The sequence below is a fragment of the Armigeres subalbatus genome, chromosome 2 (genome assembly GCF_024139115.2).
Source record: "Armigeres subalbatus isolate Guangzhou_Male chromosome 2, GZ_Asu_2, whole genome shotgun sequence".
Lineage (NCBI taxonomy): Eukaryota > Metazoa > Arthropoda > Insecta > Diptera > Culicidae > Armigeres > Armigeres subalbatus.
The window spans coordinates 461,007,163-461,025,179 of record NC_085140.1 but is presented as its reverse complement, the minus strand read 5'-3'; the positions used below and the strand labels follow the sequence as shown (position 1 = coordinate 461,025,179).

Sequence of the window (18,017 nt, the reverse complement as noted above, 5' to 3'; positions counted from 1 at the left end):
TCCGGAACCAGGTATAAAAGAGCATGACCCTTGAGACCAAATAACAAATGAAAATATAGTCTTTTGACACATCATATGTTATCAGTTTGCAATCAGGAGATGGAAACTGACATCTGGGTCACTTTGACAAGACAGGTCTTTTTGGATTCAAATTCCATCAAAACAAAAAAAAAGCGAAATTAATTTTAGACATTGCGCTACAATGTTTTTATAATATCGTAGGGTACTATACTATACAATAAACAAATCTTAGGCGAGCCATGACGTTTCTTTGTGGTTTGAGGTTACTCAGAAAACGCCTCCATGAAGTATGATGAATCTATCAAAAGCAGATGTTTGTTGCTCAAATAAAAAGTACACATGTGGTTCCGCCATCCATGGCATGGATTTATTCAAATCGAATGACGAGCTTAATTGAAATAGTTTCTTTGCTTGAATTTCAGATACGATGTTTTGATAGGATTTTTGAACGAACTAACACAAAATTCTGCAGAAATATGCATTTCTTATTGTTTGCCTTGCAATTATTAAAACGACCTATTCTTAATCGCATTTTTGCAACTTCATTTTGCTAACATCCTTCCTGTATACCTGGCTGGCCGAGAAAGACAAAAATGAAAATTTGGTTTGATTTATGAGCTGTGCAAAATTGCCATTTGGCACACACCTTTGGCTTTCTCCACCAATCCCGCGATATACCCCCACCAACTGGGTGGGGTGTTTATTTTCACAACCTTCAAAACGAAACACGGAGCAGTAAAATTTTTCTTTCTCTACTTTGTTCGCATGTCTAAACATCAACAAAAAAAATCGGGTTCCAAACCGTTTAAACTACCACGTGTCCCCATGATCAAAGGAGAAATTGTTTCTCAATGGCGGAGTATTTAGCAGCGGGCTTGGGCGGAACTGCCGTAACCTACCTCCGCAATATTTAGCGTGAAAGCATTTTTGGCTCAACTCCATGGGACACCCCTATCACCGCCTACTGAGACCGGCATGCCGCCGTTTTGTAAGCCGATAGTTGGTTGTCGTGGAAAATTAATTAGCGTACCCTTTTGCCACCCACCGCGCGGCTTGCTTTGTTCTGCACGGAAAGCACGGCGCGACCCAACCAACGGAGTGTGGCCAATGTTGCTCGATTGAGGCGCCACCTGTTGGCTCGGCCGTCGAGCTGTTCCGCCGACCTTTCATCCGTCTCTCAAGTGCCGAATATCTGTTGCGTGACAGTCGTTGCATACAGGTGTTCGTGTTCGATTTGCATCTTAAGGTGAATGGAGGTTATAAAGTGCATACTGCTTCAACTGAAGCGAAGAGGGTCGCCGAGGCACATCAGTGAGAAAATATGTTGGTGCGTTGCAAAGGTCAGACGTGTGATATTTGTTGGAAAGGGTCTGGTGTTTATCGATATACTATTTCCGGAAAATACCTGAACGGGGGTTTGGCTCACAACAGTTGTAGCAAAGTTATTATCATTCAAGTGTTGCTGATAAACAGTGCAAAATCATTCATAGTTATAAATCAAACCCAAGTGCTCATTTACACAGCCCTTTGCCACTAGTTGAGGGTAAACAGCGCTCAATTGCTCGTTGGGTGCATGGATATGTTGTGTACAATAGTCACGCTAGAACCACAGCAAATGTTTGCCGAGATAGCCGCCAGAAAAGTACCTACATCGATATTTATTTTGTGCGCTTCTCGTCGACAATTCTCTGTAAACATTGCGGAGCCAAGCTGGCGTCTACCGTGGCGGGCCCTGACGGATGTTCACAGTGTGTTGTGGCAACTGCTTCTTGTTTAGATGCACAAAGTTCTGTGCTGGAATCGATGGAAAGCGAACCAAAGCTCAGCACGTGCGATTCAGAACGAAGCATCGGAAAGGGACCCGCTCTTGGCAGACTATACTGCACCGAATCCCCGAAGCAGCTGGTGGACGTGACCCGACTTGCCTTGAATTGCCTTGACCCTAAGGGTAATCAAAGTTGGCGCTGAAAGAATGCATCATTTTGTGCACCGAAGGCAAATCAAAAAGGAAACCTTTTTATCTCCGCGTTGTTGCCGAATGAGTTGGATAAACAGTTCCTCACAACCCCTCCCCCCCTCCAGCCACATGCTCTAACTACAACATCCGGATCTCGTTTCCTAGCCGGAAAATTCGTACCGATTTGTATACATTGGTTGCTACATGTGGAACGTTCCGCTCACGTCGACTGGCGGTTTGACTTCAGTGTAAACAAGTTATTAAAATAATCGATTATATTGGTTACTCAATCGGGAAACTGGCAGCTGTTGTCAGATCTGTATCCAAAGGTGAAACATGATGAATTTTTAATTTATTGGAGCGAAGCATTTGAGGGATAATCTGATTGAGCTTAACAAGATACGTGAAGTCATGTGCGAAAGACAATGAAGACAAGCTCTGCCCATGATTATATAGTTGACTAAAAAAACATTGCACTTTTGCATGTACGTTTCCATCCGTAAACAGTTAAATGAGGTTTGAAACACTCAACGTGTCGATGTTCCCAGTAAATGTGTAGTAAGTTAAATTCACAGAAATTTCAAATTGTTGTTACGTCAACCAGAAACTCTTTCCCTACGTCGTCGCAGCGCAGGATAAACTTAACAGTCTCATCCTCCGTTTTTAAAATTTACAGTTCTGCAACCATCCATACGTATGAACTATGCATTGTCATGTACAGTCTTGCCCGTTCCTTATTTCTTGCAACACGAACGCTTCTGCAGCTCGGTTAAAATTAGGAAAAATATTCCAGAAAAAAGGCACGGCCATTAAAAAACGTATACGTGGACGGGATGACCTAACATCACACTACGGCACCATTGAAATGACTATTCAGCTTTGAACGCAGCTAACCGATCTTCTACAAAAGGGTGGATTTCGTTTCCGTAAATGGTGCTCGCTTCCGATGCTGTCTTGTTTACCGACTGATCCATATCAGGAACGCAATCGTCTTCGAAGTTTGACCCAAGAGGCCAAGGCTAACGTAGCCCTCGGTTACTATATCCCGTAAATTATGATATAATAGAAATGAAATAATTTTTAACAATAACAAAAATATCAGACCTTAAATCTATACACATTGGAATTGGATGAAAACTGTTCAATGGTAACGGGACGTGGACGTGTAACGTTTGACTAAAAATGAGACCTCTTTCACTGATCGATTAAGAACATTGAGTCCAAATAATTATCCGAAATTCGGAGGATTTCTGAGAATTTTCCAAAGAAATTTCCGGAAATTTTCCTAAGAGTTCTCCAAAGAACTTTCTGGAAATTTTCTGGAAAATGTCCTAAGAATTTTCCAAAGCATTTCTTGAAAAAATTCCGAGAATAGAGAATACCGAGAATATTTGAAGAATATCCTGAAAACTTTCCTGAGACTGTCCGATAAATATATAAGAATTAATTTCCGATGAATTTCCTGAGCGTTTTCCTGAGAGGTTTCCGACAAATTTCCCAAGAGAATGTTCTAATGAGTTTTCCTACGAAGAAATTTCTTCAAAAATCGCGAGGATTTCCCAACGAATTTCCCGAGAATTTTCGAAAGAGTTGCCTTAGAATTTTCCTAAAAACTCCTCGGAAATTATTCAAAGAATTTCCTTTAGAAACTTTTAGAAATTTTTTCGACACATTTCCGCACAATTTTATGGAAGATTTCCCTAGAGTTTTTCAAATAATTTCAAATAATGACGAGATATTTCCGAAAAATTTCTCTAAAAAAAATATCCGGAACTATCAAAATAGGAATTTTTAATAAGTTTCCTTCAGCATTTTGCAAAAAACCTCCAAGAATTTTCCGAAGACTTCTAAATTTTTTATTTTTGACAAATTTCCTAGAAAATTTTCTGAAGAATTTCATGAGAATCCGCAGTATAATTTTCTGAGAGAATTATTCGAATAATTTCTAAAAAATAATACGAAGAATAACCCAAGGAAAAACTGTAAAATTTTCCGAATAATTTCCGCACAATTTTCCGAATATTTTCCTAAGAATTTTTCAAAGAATTTTACAGAAAAAATGTCCGAATTTTTTTCAGATTTTTTTTTAAATCGATGAAAATTTTTGAAGAATTCCGTAAGAATTTTGCAAAAAAAATCCTGTAAATTTTCCGAAAAAAATAACGAAAAAATTTCAAGGAAATTCAGAACAATTTTTGCAAAGTTTGCCGAAGAGTTTCCCAAAATTTTCCAGGGAAATTATGAACAATTTTCACTGAATTTCCTGAAAGTTTTCCGATGAATTTCCTATGAATTTTCTGACAAATTTTCCGATAGAATGATCTAATGAGACTTCTGAAGAACTTCCTGAGAAATTCCCTTAAAAATCTCGAGGATTTCCTAAGAAGTTTTCCGAGAAATTTTCAAAAGAATTGCCTGAGATTTTTTTGAAACACTGCTCGGAAATTATTCTAAGAATTTCTCGAAAAAACTTCTCAACTTCTCTCTAAGAATTTCTCGCAAAATTTCCCAACAATTTCATGAAAAGTTTTTCTTTAGTTTTTAAAATAATTTGACGAGATATTTCGGAAAAATTTCTTTTAAAAAAATCTGTGAAAATCAAATTGAGAATTTTGAATGAGTTTACCTTAGCATTTTCCAAAGAATTGCCGAGAATTTCCTGAAAATTTTCCGAAGAATTACAATTTTTTTTGGAAAATTTTCTATGAATTTCCTGAAGAAATGCATGAGAATCCTCAGTATAATTTTCTGAGAGAATTTGTCGAATATTATTTCAATTTTTTTTCAAAATAATCGATTGAAATTTTCAAATTAATCTCCCAGAATCCCAGAAAAAATCCTGAGAAATTTCCGAAGAATTTATCAAAAAATGTCCATGGAAATTCAGAACAATTTCCACAAAGTTTTCCGAAGATTTTTTTTTAGATTTTCCTGAGAGTTTCCCGAAGAATGCTACAATAAGTTTCTGAATAACTTTCTGAGAAATTTCTATAAAAATCCCGAGAATTTGCGAAAGAATTGCTTGAGAATTTTCCCAAAAACTTCTCGGAAATTATCCGAAAAATTTCCCGAAGAAACTCTCAAAAAAGTGTGAAAAAAATCCGCACAATTTCATGAAAGATTTCCCGAGAGTTTTTCAAATAATTTGACGAGATCCGAAATCCTGAAAAATTTCTCAAAAAATTCCGGTGCAATCAAATTGAGAATTTTTATTGGGTTTCCTTCAGCATTTTCCGAAGAAGTTCCGAGAATTTTCCGAAGATTTTTTTAATTTTTTTGAAAAATTTCCTTGGAATTTCATGAGAATCCTCAGTATAATTTCCTGTTAGGATGTTTCGAAGAATTTCTAAAGAATAATCGGAAGAATAACCTGAAGAAACTTCGTAAAACTATCCGATTAAGTTCCGCAGAATTTTCCGAATAATTTCCTCCGAATTTTTCAAAGAATTTGACAAAAAAAATCCGAAGAATTTCTCATAGAATGTCCAAAGATTTTCTCGAGATTTTTCAAAGAATTTCCTGACACTTTCCAGAAGAATTTATGGAAAATTTTCCTTGAATATTCTGAACAATTTCCGCAGAATTTATCGATTTTTATATTGATAACAAATTTTAGAAGAATTTACCAGAAAGCTTTCGAAGAATTTTCCAAAAAAAAATCCTGAAAATGTTCCGAAGAATTTTTCAAAAATATTCCAGGAAAAACCCAGAACAAATTTCCGCAAAATTTTCCGAACAATTTCTCAAGATTTTCATGAGAATTTTCCAAAAAGTTTATCAAAAAAATTTCCAGGAAAATTTTGAACAATTTCACGGAAAATTTCCGATGAATTTACTGAGAATTTCACGTCATTTTTCCCGATCATTTTCCGAGAGAATGTTCCTTTTTTTTGAAAATTCTCACGAAATTCTTCGAAAATTTTCTGGGAGATTAATTTGAAAATTTCAATCGATTATTTTGAAAAAAAAAATTGAAAAAATATTCGTTCGAAGTTCCTACGGGAATTCCTCCGGAAGTTCCTCCGGGAATTCCTTCGGAAGTTCCTCCGGGAATTCCTCCGGAAGTTCCCCCAGGAATTCATCCGCAAGTTCCTCCAGGAATTCCTCCGGAAGTTCCTCCAGGAATTCTCAGTCACATACATCACCTGTTCCTTCAAGGAATTCCTCCGGAAGTTCCTCCAGGAATTCCTCCGGAAGTTCCTCCAGGAATTCCTCCGGAAGTTTCTCCAGGAATTCCTCCGGAAGTTCCTCCAGGAATTCCTCCGGAAGTTCCTCCAGGAATTCCTCCGGAAGTTCCTCCAGGAATTCCTCCGGAAGTTCCTCCAGGAATTCCTCCGGAAGTTCCTCCAGGAATTCCTCCGGAAGTTCCTCCACGAATTCCTCCGGAAGTTCCTCCAGAAGCTCCTCCAGGAATTCCTCCGGAAGTTCCTCCAGGAATTCCTCCGGAAGTTCCTCCAGGAATTCCTCCGGAAGTTCCTCCAGGAATTCCTCCGGAAGTTCCTCCAGGAATTCCTCCGGAAGTTCCTCCAGGAATTCCTCCGGAAGTTCCTCCAGGAATTCCTCCCGAAGTTCCTCCAGGAATTCCTCCGGAAGTTCCTCCAGGAATTCCTCCGGAAGTTCCTCCAGGAATTCCTCCGGAAATTCCTCCAGGAATTCCTCCGGCAGTTCCTCCAGGAATTCCTCCGGAAGTTCCTTCGGAAGTTCCTCCAGGAATTCCTCCGGAAGTTCCTTCTGGAATTCTTTCTTAAGTTCCTCCAGGAATTTCTTCCTTAAGTTCCTCCAGGAATTTCTTCAGGAGTTTCTCCAAAAGTTTCTTCAGGAAGTTCTCTCAGCAAATCTCCTGGAAGTTACTTAAGGGGTTCTTCCAGACGTTCCGTCAGGAATACCTCCCTAAATTTCTTCAGCAAATCCTCCAGAAGGTCCTTCAGGAGTTCCTCCGGAAAACCCTTCAAGAGTTCCTCCGGAAGGTCTTTCAAGAATTCCTCTGGAAGTTCCATCAGCAAGTCCTCCGGAAGTTCCATTAGGCATTCTTCCAGAAGTTCCATTAGGCTTTCTTCCGGAAATTTCTTCGGGATTTCATCCGGAAGTTCCTTCAAGAATTGCTCCGGAAGTTCCTTCAGGAATTCCTCCAGGAGTTCCTCCGGAAGTTCTTTCAGGAGCTATTCCGGAAGTTCTATCAGGAGCTCCTCCGAAAGTTTTTTCAGGAGTTCCTCTGGAAGTTCGTTCAAGAGTTTCTCCGGAAGTTCCTTCAGAAGTTTCTCCGGAAGTTCCTTCAGGAGTTTCTCCGGGAGGCCCTTCAGGGGTTTCTCCGGAAGTTCCTTCAGGGGTTTCTCCGGAAGTTCCCTCAAGAATTCTTCCGGAAGTTCCTTTTGGAGATTCTCCGGAAGGTCCTTCAGGGGTTTCTCAGGAAGTTCCTTCAGGGGTTTCTCCGGAAGTTCTCTCAGGAGTTCCTTCAGGAGTTTCTCAGGAAGTTCCTTCAGGGGTTTCTCCGGAAGTTCCTTCAGGAGTTCCTTCAGAAATTTCTTCAGGAAGTTCTTTCGGAAGTTCCTTCATGAAGCTTCTTTGGAAGCTCCTCCGCAAGTTCTTTCAGGAAGCTTCCCAGAAGATCCTCCAGGATTTCCTTCGTACGTTCTTTCAGGAATTCCTCCTGAAGTTCCTCCAGGAATTCCTCCAGGCATTCCTGCGGAATTTCCTCCAGGAATTCCTCCTGAAGTAATTCCTCCAGGCATTCCTGCTGAAGTTCCTTCGGGTGCGGTTTAGGAATTCCTTTCTATGGAATTTCCCCGGAAGGTCGTCCAGTTATTTCTCTGGATATTCCTTCATGAATATATCCGGAGGTTCCTCAATGAATTCATTCGAAAATTCCTCCAGGAATTCCTTCAGAAATACTCCCGAAATTTTATTTATGAATTATATCGCGGTGACTCTCCCAGAGCTTCTTAAGAAATTCACCTGGGAATTAATTTTTAATCCTCTTGAAATTTCCTCAAGAACTCTTCATAATTTACACGAGGACTTTCTAGAAAGACACTCCTAATTTCTTCCGACTTTGACAAGAAATTCCTCTGAACTCTAACTCCCACCTATTCCAAAGGAAATCTTCCGAGAAATCTTCCTGAAGTTTCCGTGGAGATTCAATTGCATTTTTCCCAGAAAATCTTTCGCGTATTCCTTCAGATTTGTTGCCAGAAATTAAACCGGGAATTCCTCTACCAAGAAACACCCCCGGAAAACCGTTTAAGAATTCTTTGAAAGTTGCTCGGGGAAGTCCCCCGGGATTCCAAGCATTGCCGAAAGGAATATCCGAAGGAATTCTTGAGAGATTTCTCGCAGTAATCACTGGAAAATTGGTTTGAGACCCTAAGGGAGTAGCTCTTGATTTTTTTTAAACTCTATTAACATGTTTTTTTTTTATTTTGGAATTAAGTTCAACACAGATGAAGGAATTTCCCGATGGAATTCTGGTCGGATTTCCATATAGACTTCGTGGAGAAATTATCGAAGAAATTTTTGAAAGATTCGTTGAAGAAATTTGAGGAGAGACTGGTTAAGAAATTCCATCTTTAAATACATGAAGAATGTTTTAAGAAATTTCGTGTGAAAATCGAAAGGAGTTAGGAGGGAATTTCTGGAAAGTTCTCGAAGAAGAGTTCTTGGGAGAATTTCAAGAGAAACTTCAGGGAAAATTAAGGAGTTTCCAGGTGAATTTCTTAAGAAATTCCTGAACAAAAGAATTGCAGGGGTGTGTTTGAACAAAAATCTCTTGAGAGGGAAAAATTATTTTGTTACCAATATTAGGTACTCATAGGCTATGAATAATAAAAGTTTTATTATTTGATTCTCCCCTTTTAAATAACTACAGTGAGTCATTTTTCTGATATTCTATGCGAAGTTTATTTTACTTCCATTCCATACAACGAAGATGCGCTTCATCCTTTGCTAGTATTGATTGTTTCAACACACCCTGCATCAAATGACCTAAATTCAACACGAACAGCCATTTATCATAATACATCAGGATGCCAAAATATGCCTTAATCGTACATATGGTGATAAACTGCTTCGAATTTGTTCCAGTCAGAACAAACACCTGACAACCAACGGATGCTTATAATAAAAGCAAAATAAAACCCCGAAAGCGCTTTTGCATCTATTGAATATGGAATCCGAACAACCGAAGGAAAAACTTTCTGTCACCAAACTTTGGAGGCACAAACAAACTGCTGCCAAAAATCTGCACGCGAATTTAGGCGACAAGTTTCCTTTATAATAAACCATGTCATAATCATAGCAGTCCATGGGAGAAATACGACGGTCGGTCGGTTGGCATGACAATGGCACCAGCAGAGGCGGCAGGACAGAGTGGTCCTTTTTTTTGTTCCTCCAGCAAACACTTCCTATTTTCCGTTTTCCTTGCAGCAAGCTGATCAATGTGATTGCATGAGTTTGGATCATTTTGGCCGCTTCGGTCGGAAATTGTTTGCACTTTTTCTTCCATACGTTCTGAACTCTGACCTTAACCGGGGCGACATGAGCAAGCGGGAAAAAATCGACACGTGCTTCGTTGTGCTCTGTGGCCCCCGTTGCGCTCGGGGATGGGCGGTAACACCGGTGACAGAGATGATATCGTTCGCGAGGGTGTGTAGGACGAAAATTTTGTTTTATTTTGTATTATGTTCAGTATCAAGATAAAAATAGTGGAGGAATAGTCACACGTATACGGTAGTAGGTGAATAGTTGCCAAAATATGCGTTATTATGTTTTTGGACTAATAGCTAAAACGTGCTACTAGTTTTTTTCCTCATCGGATGATATGCCTTCATTTCCATAAGCAGTAAAAAGAACTGTCAGTGTTATATTCAGACATATAGGCTTTAGTTAGTTTCTTCCAACTTATTTACCCTCATTTGATAAAGCGAGCTTGCCTTTTTACTGAAACTAGCAAAGTTGCATTCTAAACCGGAGCAGGTTGAAGAAACATCTTCTCAAAAAGCTAGTTAGTTGGACCCAAAATCTAGTATTTTAATGTCTATTGAATAATGTAATAATAAACTTGATTAACAAAATATGGTCATTGACCAATGACCATTAATCGACTAATTAATCGAAATCTACTGCATATTTAGAAAGCATATTTTAACACACCTCTCTCTCCCAAGACACATCACTACAATGAATAAGTTCTTACAAATAAATCCGTTGACCTAAGCTCACCGTCAACAATGACCAAGGCACTTAATTCAAGCACTTGAGCATTATCACCGAAGGGTGTTGAAATAAGGAGTTGAAATAAAACTAAATACCCCACTTGCCTTTGCAGTTACACACAACGCGCACGCAGAAAACCGTTTATAGGCATTCAGTGGGAAGCCATTTCCGTTCACGATAATGTTAACGAGAAAAATAGTACTGACCCTGACTGATCCACCGAGTGATGGATCAGACTTTCTTTTACTTGGAAATCTCACAATCGTTTGGGGAGACCGATATCGTTTTTGGAGTGAATGTACAACCTTTCAGCACAAATATGATGTAAGTACGAAAAAGGCGAAAAAAATATCCACGCAAATACGAAGAAAAAAAAGCAAAGCTAAACACTTGAAAGACATTTACCAACGACTTGGCGTCGCTTGGTAAAGTAAGACGACATCAGCAGAAAAAGTTCATGGCAATTACTGTGGAAAAGCGGTGGAAAGTGGTGCTTATCGGGTAGTACTTTTCATGGATAACTAAGCTTCGATGACAAACGGAAACTATAGCGTAGAATGTGGCGTTTCCTGGTGAATTTAATATACCGGAACTTATTAGGAGTGGTGTACGACTTCCTCAATAGGAAAATAGTGTCCTACGTTGGTTTCTTGCTGGTAAATAAATTGCCGTAGCCCAATCGTTCTGCGGAATCACGCCATTAATATCCTCGCTTCCCGCAACAATTTCATCGCTTTTGTTAAATTACTTAAATGGGGCAAGTTTCATAATGATAGTGTATCGCGCGGGCAGAGTAAATTACTGTTTGGAAGACCTTTAGCAGCGGGAGCGATTCTCATTAAACTGTATGCTACCTGTTTGAGCTTTGGAAAACGCAAACTGTTTTGACCTTTCACGTAACTCGAAGGAAGCAGTCTTCGGTGGGCGCCGCTGGGTATTAATCTTCCACCGGAAGACATTGTGGAGCTACTTGCCGGTTTGACCGGCAACCGTAGGTCACCTTGACTTTTAATTGGAACAGTTTGACTGATGAGTAACTATCACGACAAAACGGAACTTTCGGTGTTTTCAGTGGTGTTTTTCTTTGTAGTTATTTTAACAGCCCCATTTAACGCAGAAGGGGATGTCGTGGGAAAGGCATGCTGTGTAAAATCGGCATGCAACAATCCCATAAAAGGAATGAAAGTTATTGCTTCTGCTGATATGCGATCGGAAAAACTATTTTGAGCAAACCCAGATTAATTCACTTAGCTGTGACTGATTCGAAAGGCAAAACATACTTTTGCATATGAACAATAAAGACGGATCCATAAAAAAATGAAAAACGATTAATAAATAACATTTGAAAGTTCCATAAAACGGTACCATAAATCCATAAAATAGCTCAGGAGATTCCATAAAGAATAATTTTTCGATCCATAACTAAGCTAAAATTTAGCAATTAATAGGAAAAAATGTTCCATTAACATGGTTTTAAAAAAAGCAATACATTTCTTGCTATTTTCCCATGAACGACAAATGATCCATAAATTTTTGGAAAATAATCTATAAAAACTATATTTTGATCCATAAAATTTCAAATTTGCCCATTTTTTATCGTGATGGTGATCCATAATTTCAGTAATATGATCCATAATTTTAGTCATATGATCCATAACTCTGGCCGTTTGATCCATAACTTTGTTCAAATGATCCATAGTTTTGGTGAAATGGTCCATAAATTTTGCTAAATGAACCATAGATTTTAAAAAAATGTGTGGATCAATTAATATAGTTTCATTGGCCTTCTTTTCAAGCATTATGGATCACATTATCAAAATTATGGATCATATAAATGCACAAATTTGAAACTTTATGGATCAAAATATAGTTTTTATGGATCATTTTTCAAAAATTTATGGATCATAAAATTATTCTTTATGGAATCTCCCGAATATTCTGGTCCCTTGTATTCTGGTCCGTGGAGAGATATTTCCTATGTCGATGTTTATGTTGAAGATCTTGAAGTCTTGTCTAACACTGTCGATTTTTAACGGACACGATGATCGGATGATCGTTATATCGTCTGCATAAGCGACTACCAAGTCATCCGGTCCACTACAGATGCGATGAAGATTGGCGATGAGAGGATGCAGATATATCACAAAAAGATGCATAGATAATGGATCTCCCTGGCGGACTGATCTTTCAATGGGAAAAGACGTTGATAAATGACCATTTATCATGATTTTCGAGGAAGAAAGCTGTCCAATTTTGTGTAGAAGATCGATCATTTGGGGATTTAATCCCATGTTGCGCATCGTTCTAAACAAGAAACGCCTGTCAACACGATCAAATGCGTGATCCAAATCAAAACTTATTAGTTTTCCATGTTTTCTGTTCTCTTTGTAGCATGAGATCTTGTCCTTAATAGACAATGTTGCCTGGAAAATATTCTTTTTACCATTATTATCTCTTATTACTACTAAACACATTTATCACCTCGAAGATTTGGTATGTATCGTCAACAGTGATCGCAAACAACCAACACATTGCAAAAATAACATCATTATTGGGAAACTTCATCTGGCAAGGTCGCAGTATCAGAATACCCATTCAGCAGCTAGCACTGCCCGTCGAGGAAGGTGGACTTAAGCTTCAATTGCCTGTTTTCAAGTGTAAAGCCTTATTGATTAACAGAAGCTGAATCGCAGTTCTGTTCGACCATGTACAATCGTGAAAATCCACCAAATCTTCAAGTTTTTCCACCGCAGTCTCCATGTTTGAAAACGATTTTCCAGGAATGCGCTTGTCTCCCCTCATCAATGATACGGACAATCTCAGCATAAACTCTTTGTAATTACTTCTATCGAAGGCAGATAGACCTAGAGTGGTGCATAGCGACCCTAATCGGACTTGGAAAGCAGTTTTGAAGAATATATCAGACCGTCGACTCACTCGTCAGGAGAGAGAACTTTGGTATCTCATTGTAAATCAAAAGCTACCAAATCAAGACCTGTTATACCGGATGCAACGAACAAACTCATCTTCATGTTTCAACTGCAACGCGACTAGAGAGGACATTCATCTACGTGCACTCGAGATACCGCTGCGTAGGCAGTAATGCAGCATAAACTACAAACAATAGTACCCAATAGAATGTTTTCTTTTACAAGCTTTATTCAACCCGTTTTTTTTTTCAAAGTGTAAGAAGTCGAGATAGACTCAAACTGCTTAAAACATTCGTACAATATGTGAGTAATTCTCGCTGAAACCGGGCCACTATTTACACGAGGTTCTTAAAAATGCCTAAATTTATATTCTTTCGAAAGCTTTCGGCGACTATATTAAGGATCCGAGTTAAATTCCTCAGAAAGATGAACCCCTCGTTAGTTATACACGAAATCATTTTAATGGACCCCTCGATTTTTGTCAATTCTTGACCCACTAAAACTATCATAACTCCAACCGATCGTAGAGATCAGCATAAAGAGGAAAGAGGAAGAGTGTATCCTCAATTTGCAATAGTGAAAATAGAAGCAGCCATATTGAATTTAGCCGCCATCTTGGATTTCTTTTTGAAAACTATTTTTCTGCCTGGTTCGCAACCACCGATTTTGAATATTAATACATGGACCGAAAGGGGAATATCTAATCAAATTTGTTATGTGATGAGTGTTGCCTAGAAATTCAAGAAGATGTAGTATAATGCGTGAATTGTTTGTGAATGGCAGGTAAAACTCGTCTTTATGTGTAGGTTTTAGAGATGGGTAAAACGGATCACTTTGATGAACGGATCCGAACTGGGTCATTCATTCTAATGATCCGGATCTTTCAGCCGGATCGGATCCTTAGAACAAAACGCAAGAAGAATGCAAAATAGTGAAACGTTCGTCATTCAGGCTCACACTTTTAAAGCGTAAGAACAATAACTTCACCTTTTCTTGTTTGCAAGCGTATGGATTACAAACAATGAACTTTTTATTTTATTATTTCCTTACAAATGGTCAAATAATTTGCTGATCTGGTGATCCGGATCTTTTAAAAAATGATCCACGAATCATTCACTCACTTTAGAGATCCGGATCATTTTAACGGTTCCGGATCTGAACGCCCATCTCTCTAGGTTTTGCCAGTACTTCACCAACGGCAGTAGAGCAGGGCATGATTAGCCTTCACCACCCTATAAGACCGCATCCAACCACCCACCATAGTCCTCCAACCCAACATCAGAGGGCCAGAAGCACCTTCGTTAAGTAGCCATTGAAGGGTTTGCCTAATTGGGTCTATACTATGAGACGAGGTGACTGACCTGGAAAAGGAGATCATGACCCTGGGATGCGGTCACTATTTCAAAGTATATTGAAGCGAACGGATGTTACAAAGTTACCAAAGTTGGAAGTTGAAGAGTAAAGAAGAAAGTGTGTGGAACAAGAGAAGGCGTTGAGGACAACCTGTTTTTGGGTTGAAAACCCCAGAAATAACCGCCGTCATTCCTTGGTTCCGTAGTCGGCCTAATCCGGCATTGTTTCCGCCGATAGTCGATCGGCCTTCTTATTGGTCGAGTTGCAACGGAGCAAGGAGCGAGAAAGATCCCACCCCGGCGAACCACTGGTAAGCCCGCAGCGAACAGGAAGGAAAACATGGAGTGGCGCAGTACAGCCAGGAAGAGGGGCTCTAGAGACTGGTTTACTGCCTTTAAGAGGAAGTGGAGACCGAAGTGAAAAGTGTCGCAAAGTGAAGCTCTGTGGTTTCCCTACATTTGATTGCGAGAGTTCCCTGTCCGCGAGTTGGTTGAGAAGAGCGTGCCGATCCTGAGGCCATTGGTTCAGGGAGTCTCAGCATAGCGCTGGGCATACTTACCCGATAATTACGAATCCCTAAAAAAATTTAAATTGAAGAAGAAATTTCCGACATTCTTAGATTTCTGCAAGAATTTCTTTGGGCATTGCTTCAAGATTTCTTTCAGAAATTCCCCCAGGATTTTCTTTGAAAAATCCTCCGGAAACAACTTCGGAAATAAATATAAAAATTATTTTTAAATTCCTCCTCAATATTTCTTCGAAAATTGAAAGAATGAATTTTAAGAATTACTTCAGAATCTACTTCAGGATTTCCTTCGGAATTCAAAACTTCCTTCTGGAATTCTTTAGGAAATTCTTCGAATCATTCATTTTGAAATATATTCACGAAATCTTTTTAAACATTCTCCGGAAATATCTTCCGAAACTCCTTTAGAAATATCTACGGAAAATTCCTTTTCTTTTTGAAATTTGAATTCTTTTGAATTTTGAATTCTTTCAGAAATTCCTGTTAGCTTTGAACTTATTTTTCTAAGACGGTGATAAAAATAAAAAAACGGATTGTCTAAAAAGTCCTCCAGAAATTCCTTTAGAACTTTCTCCAGCAAAAACTTTCTGCAGAAAATTAGTTAGGATATTCCTCAGTTTTTCAGCAACTTTTCAAGAAATTTCATCAGAAATTCCTCTGGAATTTCCAGAATTTCTTAAAACATCCCTGAGAAAATTCCCTTAGGTTTTTTTTCGGTAATACCAGTGGAAAATCCTTCGAAGAATTCTTTCGATTTTTAAGGAATTCCTTTGGAAATAGTTTGGAAATAGCATTTGGAATTTCTTGGGAAATCTTCGACTATTTCGTTGAAAATTCCATCAAAAATTCCTTCAAACATTCTGTTGGAAATACCTTCAAGGAAGAATTAAAATATCTGGAAGAATACATCCAACAAAATTTCGGATAGAATTCAGGTATTTTGTATGGTTTTATGAAAGAATGGAATTCCTAAAAGAATCTCTGACAAAAATATCAAAGGAATTTCCGATGAAAAAATCCAGACTTTTATTCCGGAATGCAAGCGATGCAACGAAAAGCAAGCCTTGTGTTTGCTGTGCCTTTAAGCGTGTGCTTTATATAGATATATAATGAAGAATTCAATTCCTCGGGTCATTTTTCTTAGTAACAAACAATTTTGTAGGAATTGTTCGCAAGAAAAGCTGTTTAACACTGCTAGCTGAGCTTTATATATAAAAAAAAATATATTCGCCCATAAAGTACATGATAGTACAACATTCAAGTAGGGGAAAATAAGGATGATTACTCATGCTTCGATATAACGTACAATTCGATATAACGTACAACTTTGAAATCGATATGTACGTTATATCGAAGTTTACCTGTATTGTGCATTGAGTCCAAAAATCTCAGGTGTATGTTTTTTCTATCAAAAGTTAAGTAATATTTACCAATACCAAAACTCTTGAATTACTGAATCCAATAACTCGAAAACGGCTCCGATATGGTCAAAAATGTTGAGACTTCAAATTAAATACTGTTGTAGATATGCTTTTCATTTTTTAAACATATTTGGCTTAGAATAGTGTATGAAATCCAAAAATTTACGTCGTAGTACCATATTTACCATAAAAATAATGTTCGTTGGTCAGATGTCGCTTCAAAACATAATTTGGTAAATCGTACATAACTTTTGATAGAAAAAACAAACACCTTAGATTTTTGAACACAATGCACAATATAAGCAAAGCGTTCCATCGGTGTATTAATTTCCAAAATCGGTGGTTGCGAACCTGGCGGAAAAATAGTTTTCAAAAAGAAATCCAAGATGGCGTCTTAATGCAATAGGGCTGTGTCGTATTCCAGCCGAAAACGGCTGAATGGAATCCGCCTTTGAAGAGCGGTGCGACTGTTCGTTTTAAAATTCGACAACAAACTGACTATGCAATCTTCGTCGTTGCTACTCAACCCGATGGCGCTACCAACACCATCTCACACTGCTAATCATGCACTCAATCATGCACAGATTCTTTCTCTATCGTAATTAGTGCAGATGCAAAATTGAGAGTTCGAATCAAGTCTAATGTAAAACTTGTAACATTGTACGGTAAATTGGGGCACGCGAAATATGTGATTTCACGATTGGTATATTTGATTGCTTATGTTTAATGTACTACAGAATCAATTCATAGTCTAGAATCACTCATACAAACTAAAATCATTAGCCGCTTACTCTGAATACTACAGGCTGCTTCTATTTTCACTATTGCAAATTGAGGATACACTCTTCCTCTTTCCAACGATATGCTGATCTCTACGGTCGGTTGAGAAATGTTGGAGTTATGATAGTTTTAGTGAGTCAAGAGTTGACAAAAATCGAGGGGTCCATTAAAATGATTTCGTGTATAACTAACGAGGGGTTCATCTTTCTGAAGAATTTAACTCGGATCATTAATATACTCGCCGAAAGCTTTCGAAAGAATATAAATTTAGGCATTTTTAAGACCTCGTGCAAATAGTGGCCCGGTTTCAGCGAGAATTACTCATTTAATTGTTGATAGTTCAACCGATGCGGTAGATCCTGCAGGCTTAGAATTCCATCTAGATACAGAAATCTGAAATACTCTTCATAATGTAGGGGAAGGTGGTCGGTTGTCGGCACCCTTTTGTTTTTGGTCCATAACTTTCGTCCAATTGCACAATGTGGTGATATTTGCATACCAATGGAAGCCAATAGGCATAAGCTAATAACTGGTGGAGAGATTTGTTTTATTTCATCTATTGGAAAAATTTTATTAACAATTTTGTTAAGCGTTGATTTTATGCCATTTCGAAAAAGGTGGTCGGTTGTCGGCACCCTAAAAAACACTCAAAATGAAAAACTATGAAGTGGGAGCGTTATGGCTGGAAAGATCAAGATTTATTGTGTCAATAGCAATGAAATTTATTCTACTTAAGTACATTATACGCATTCAAGATCAAGAACGCATTTCAAGATTTTAAAATTGTTAGTTTTGCTAACAACTTGGCTTATAGCCTGAAA

The 18,017-nt window shown here is 38.3% G+C and overlaps 1 protein-coding gene across 4 annotated transcripts in view; it reads left to right on the top strand.

Annotated features, from left to right (window-relative positions):
- LOC134213870 (apoptosis-resistant E3 ubiquitin protein ligase 1) overlaps nucleotides 1–18,017 on the top strand; it is a 187,702-nt gene that overhangs the window by 48,718 nt on the left and 120,967 nt on the right. The window contains exon 1 of one of the 4 annotated variants that reach the window (XM_062693303.1): nucleotides 1,328–1,361. The exons of the other annotated variants lie outside the window; for them this stretch is intronic. Coding sequence (XP_062549287.1) covers nucleotides 1,343–1,361 — 19 coding nt within the window. The 5' untranslated portion in view covers nucleotides 1,328–1,342. Of the gene's footprint in view, nucleotides 1–1,327; nucleotides 1,362–18,017 lie in introns of those variants that run through there. 4 annotated transcript variants of the gene reach the window in all.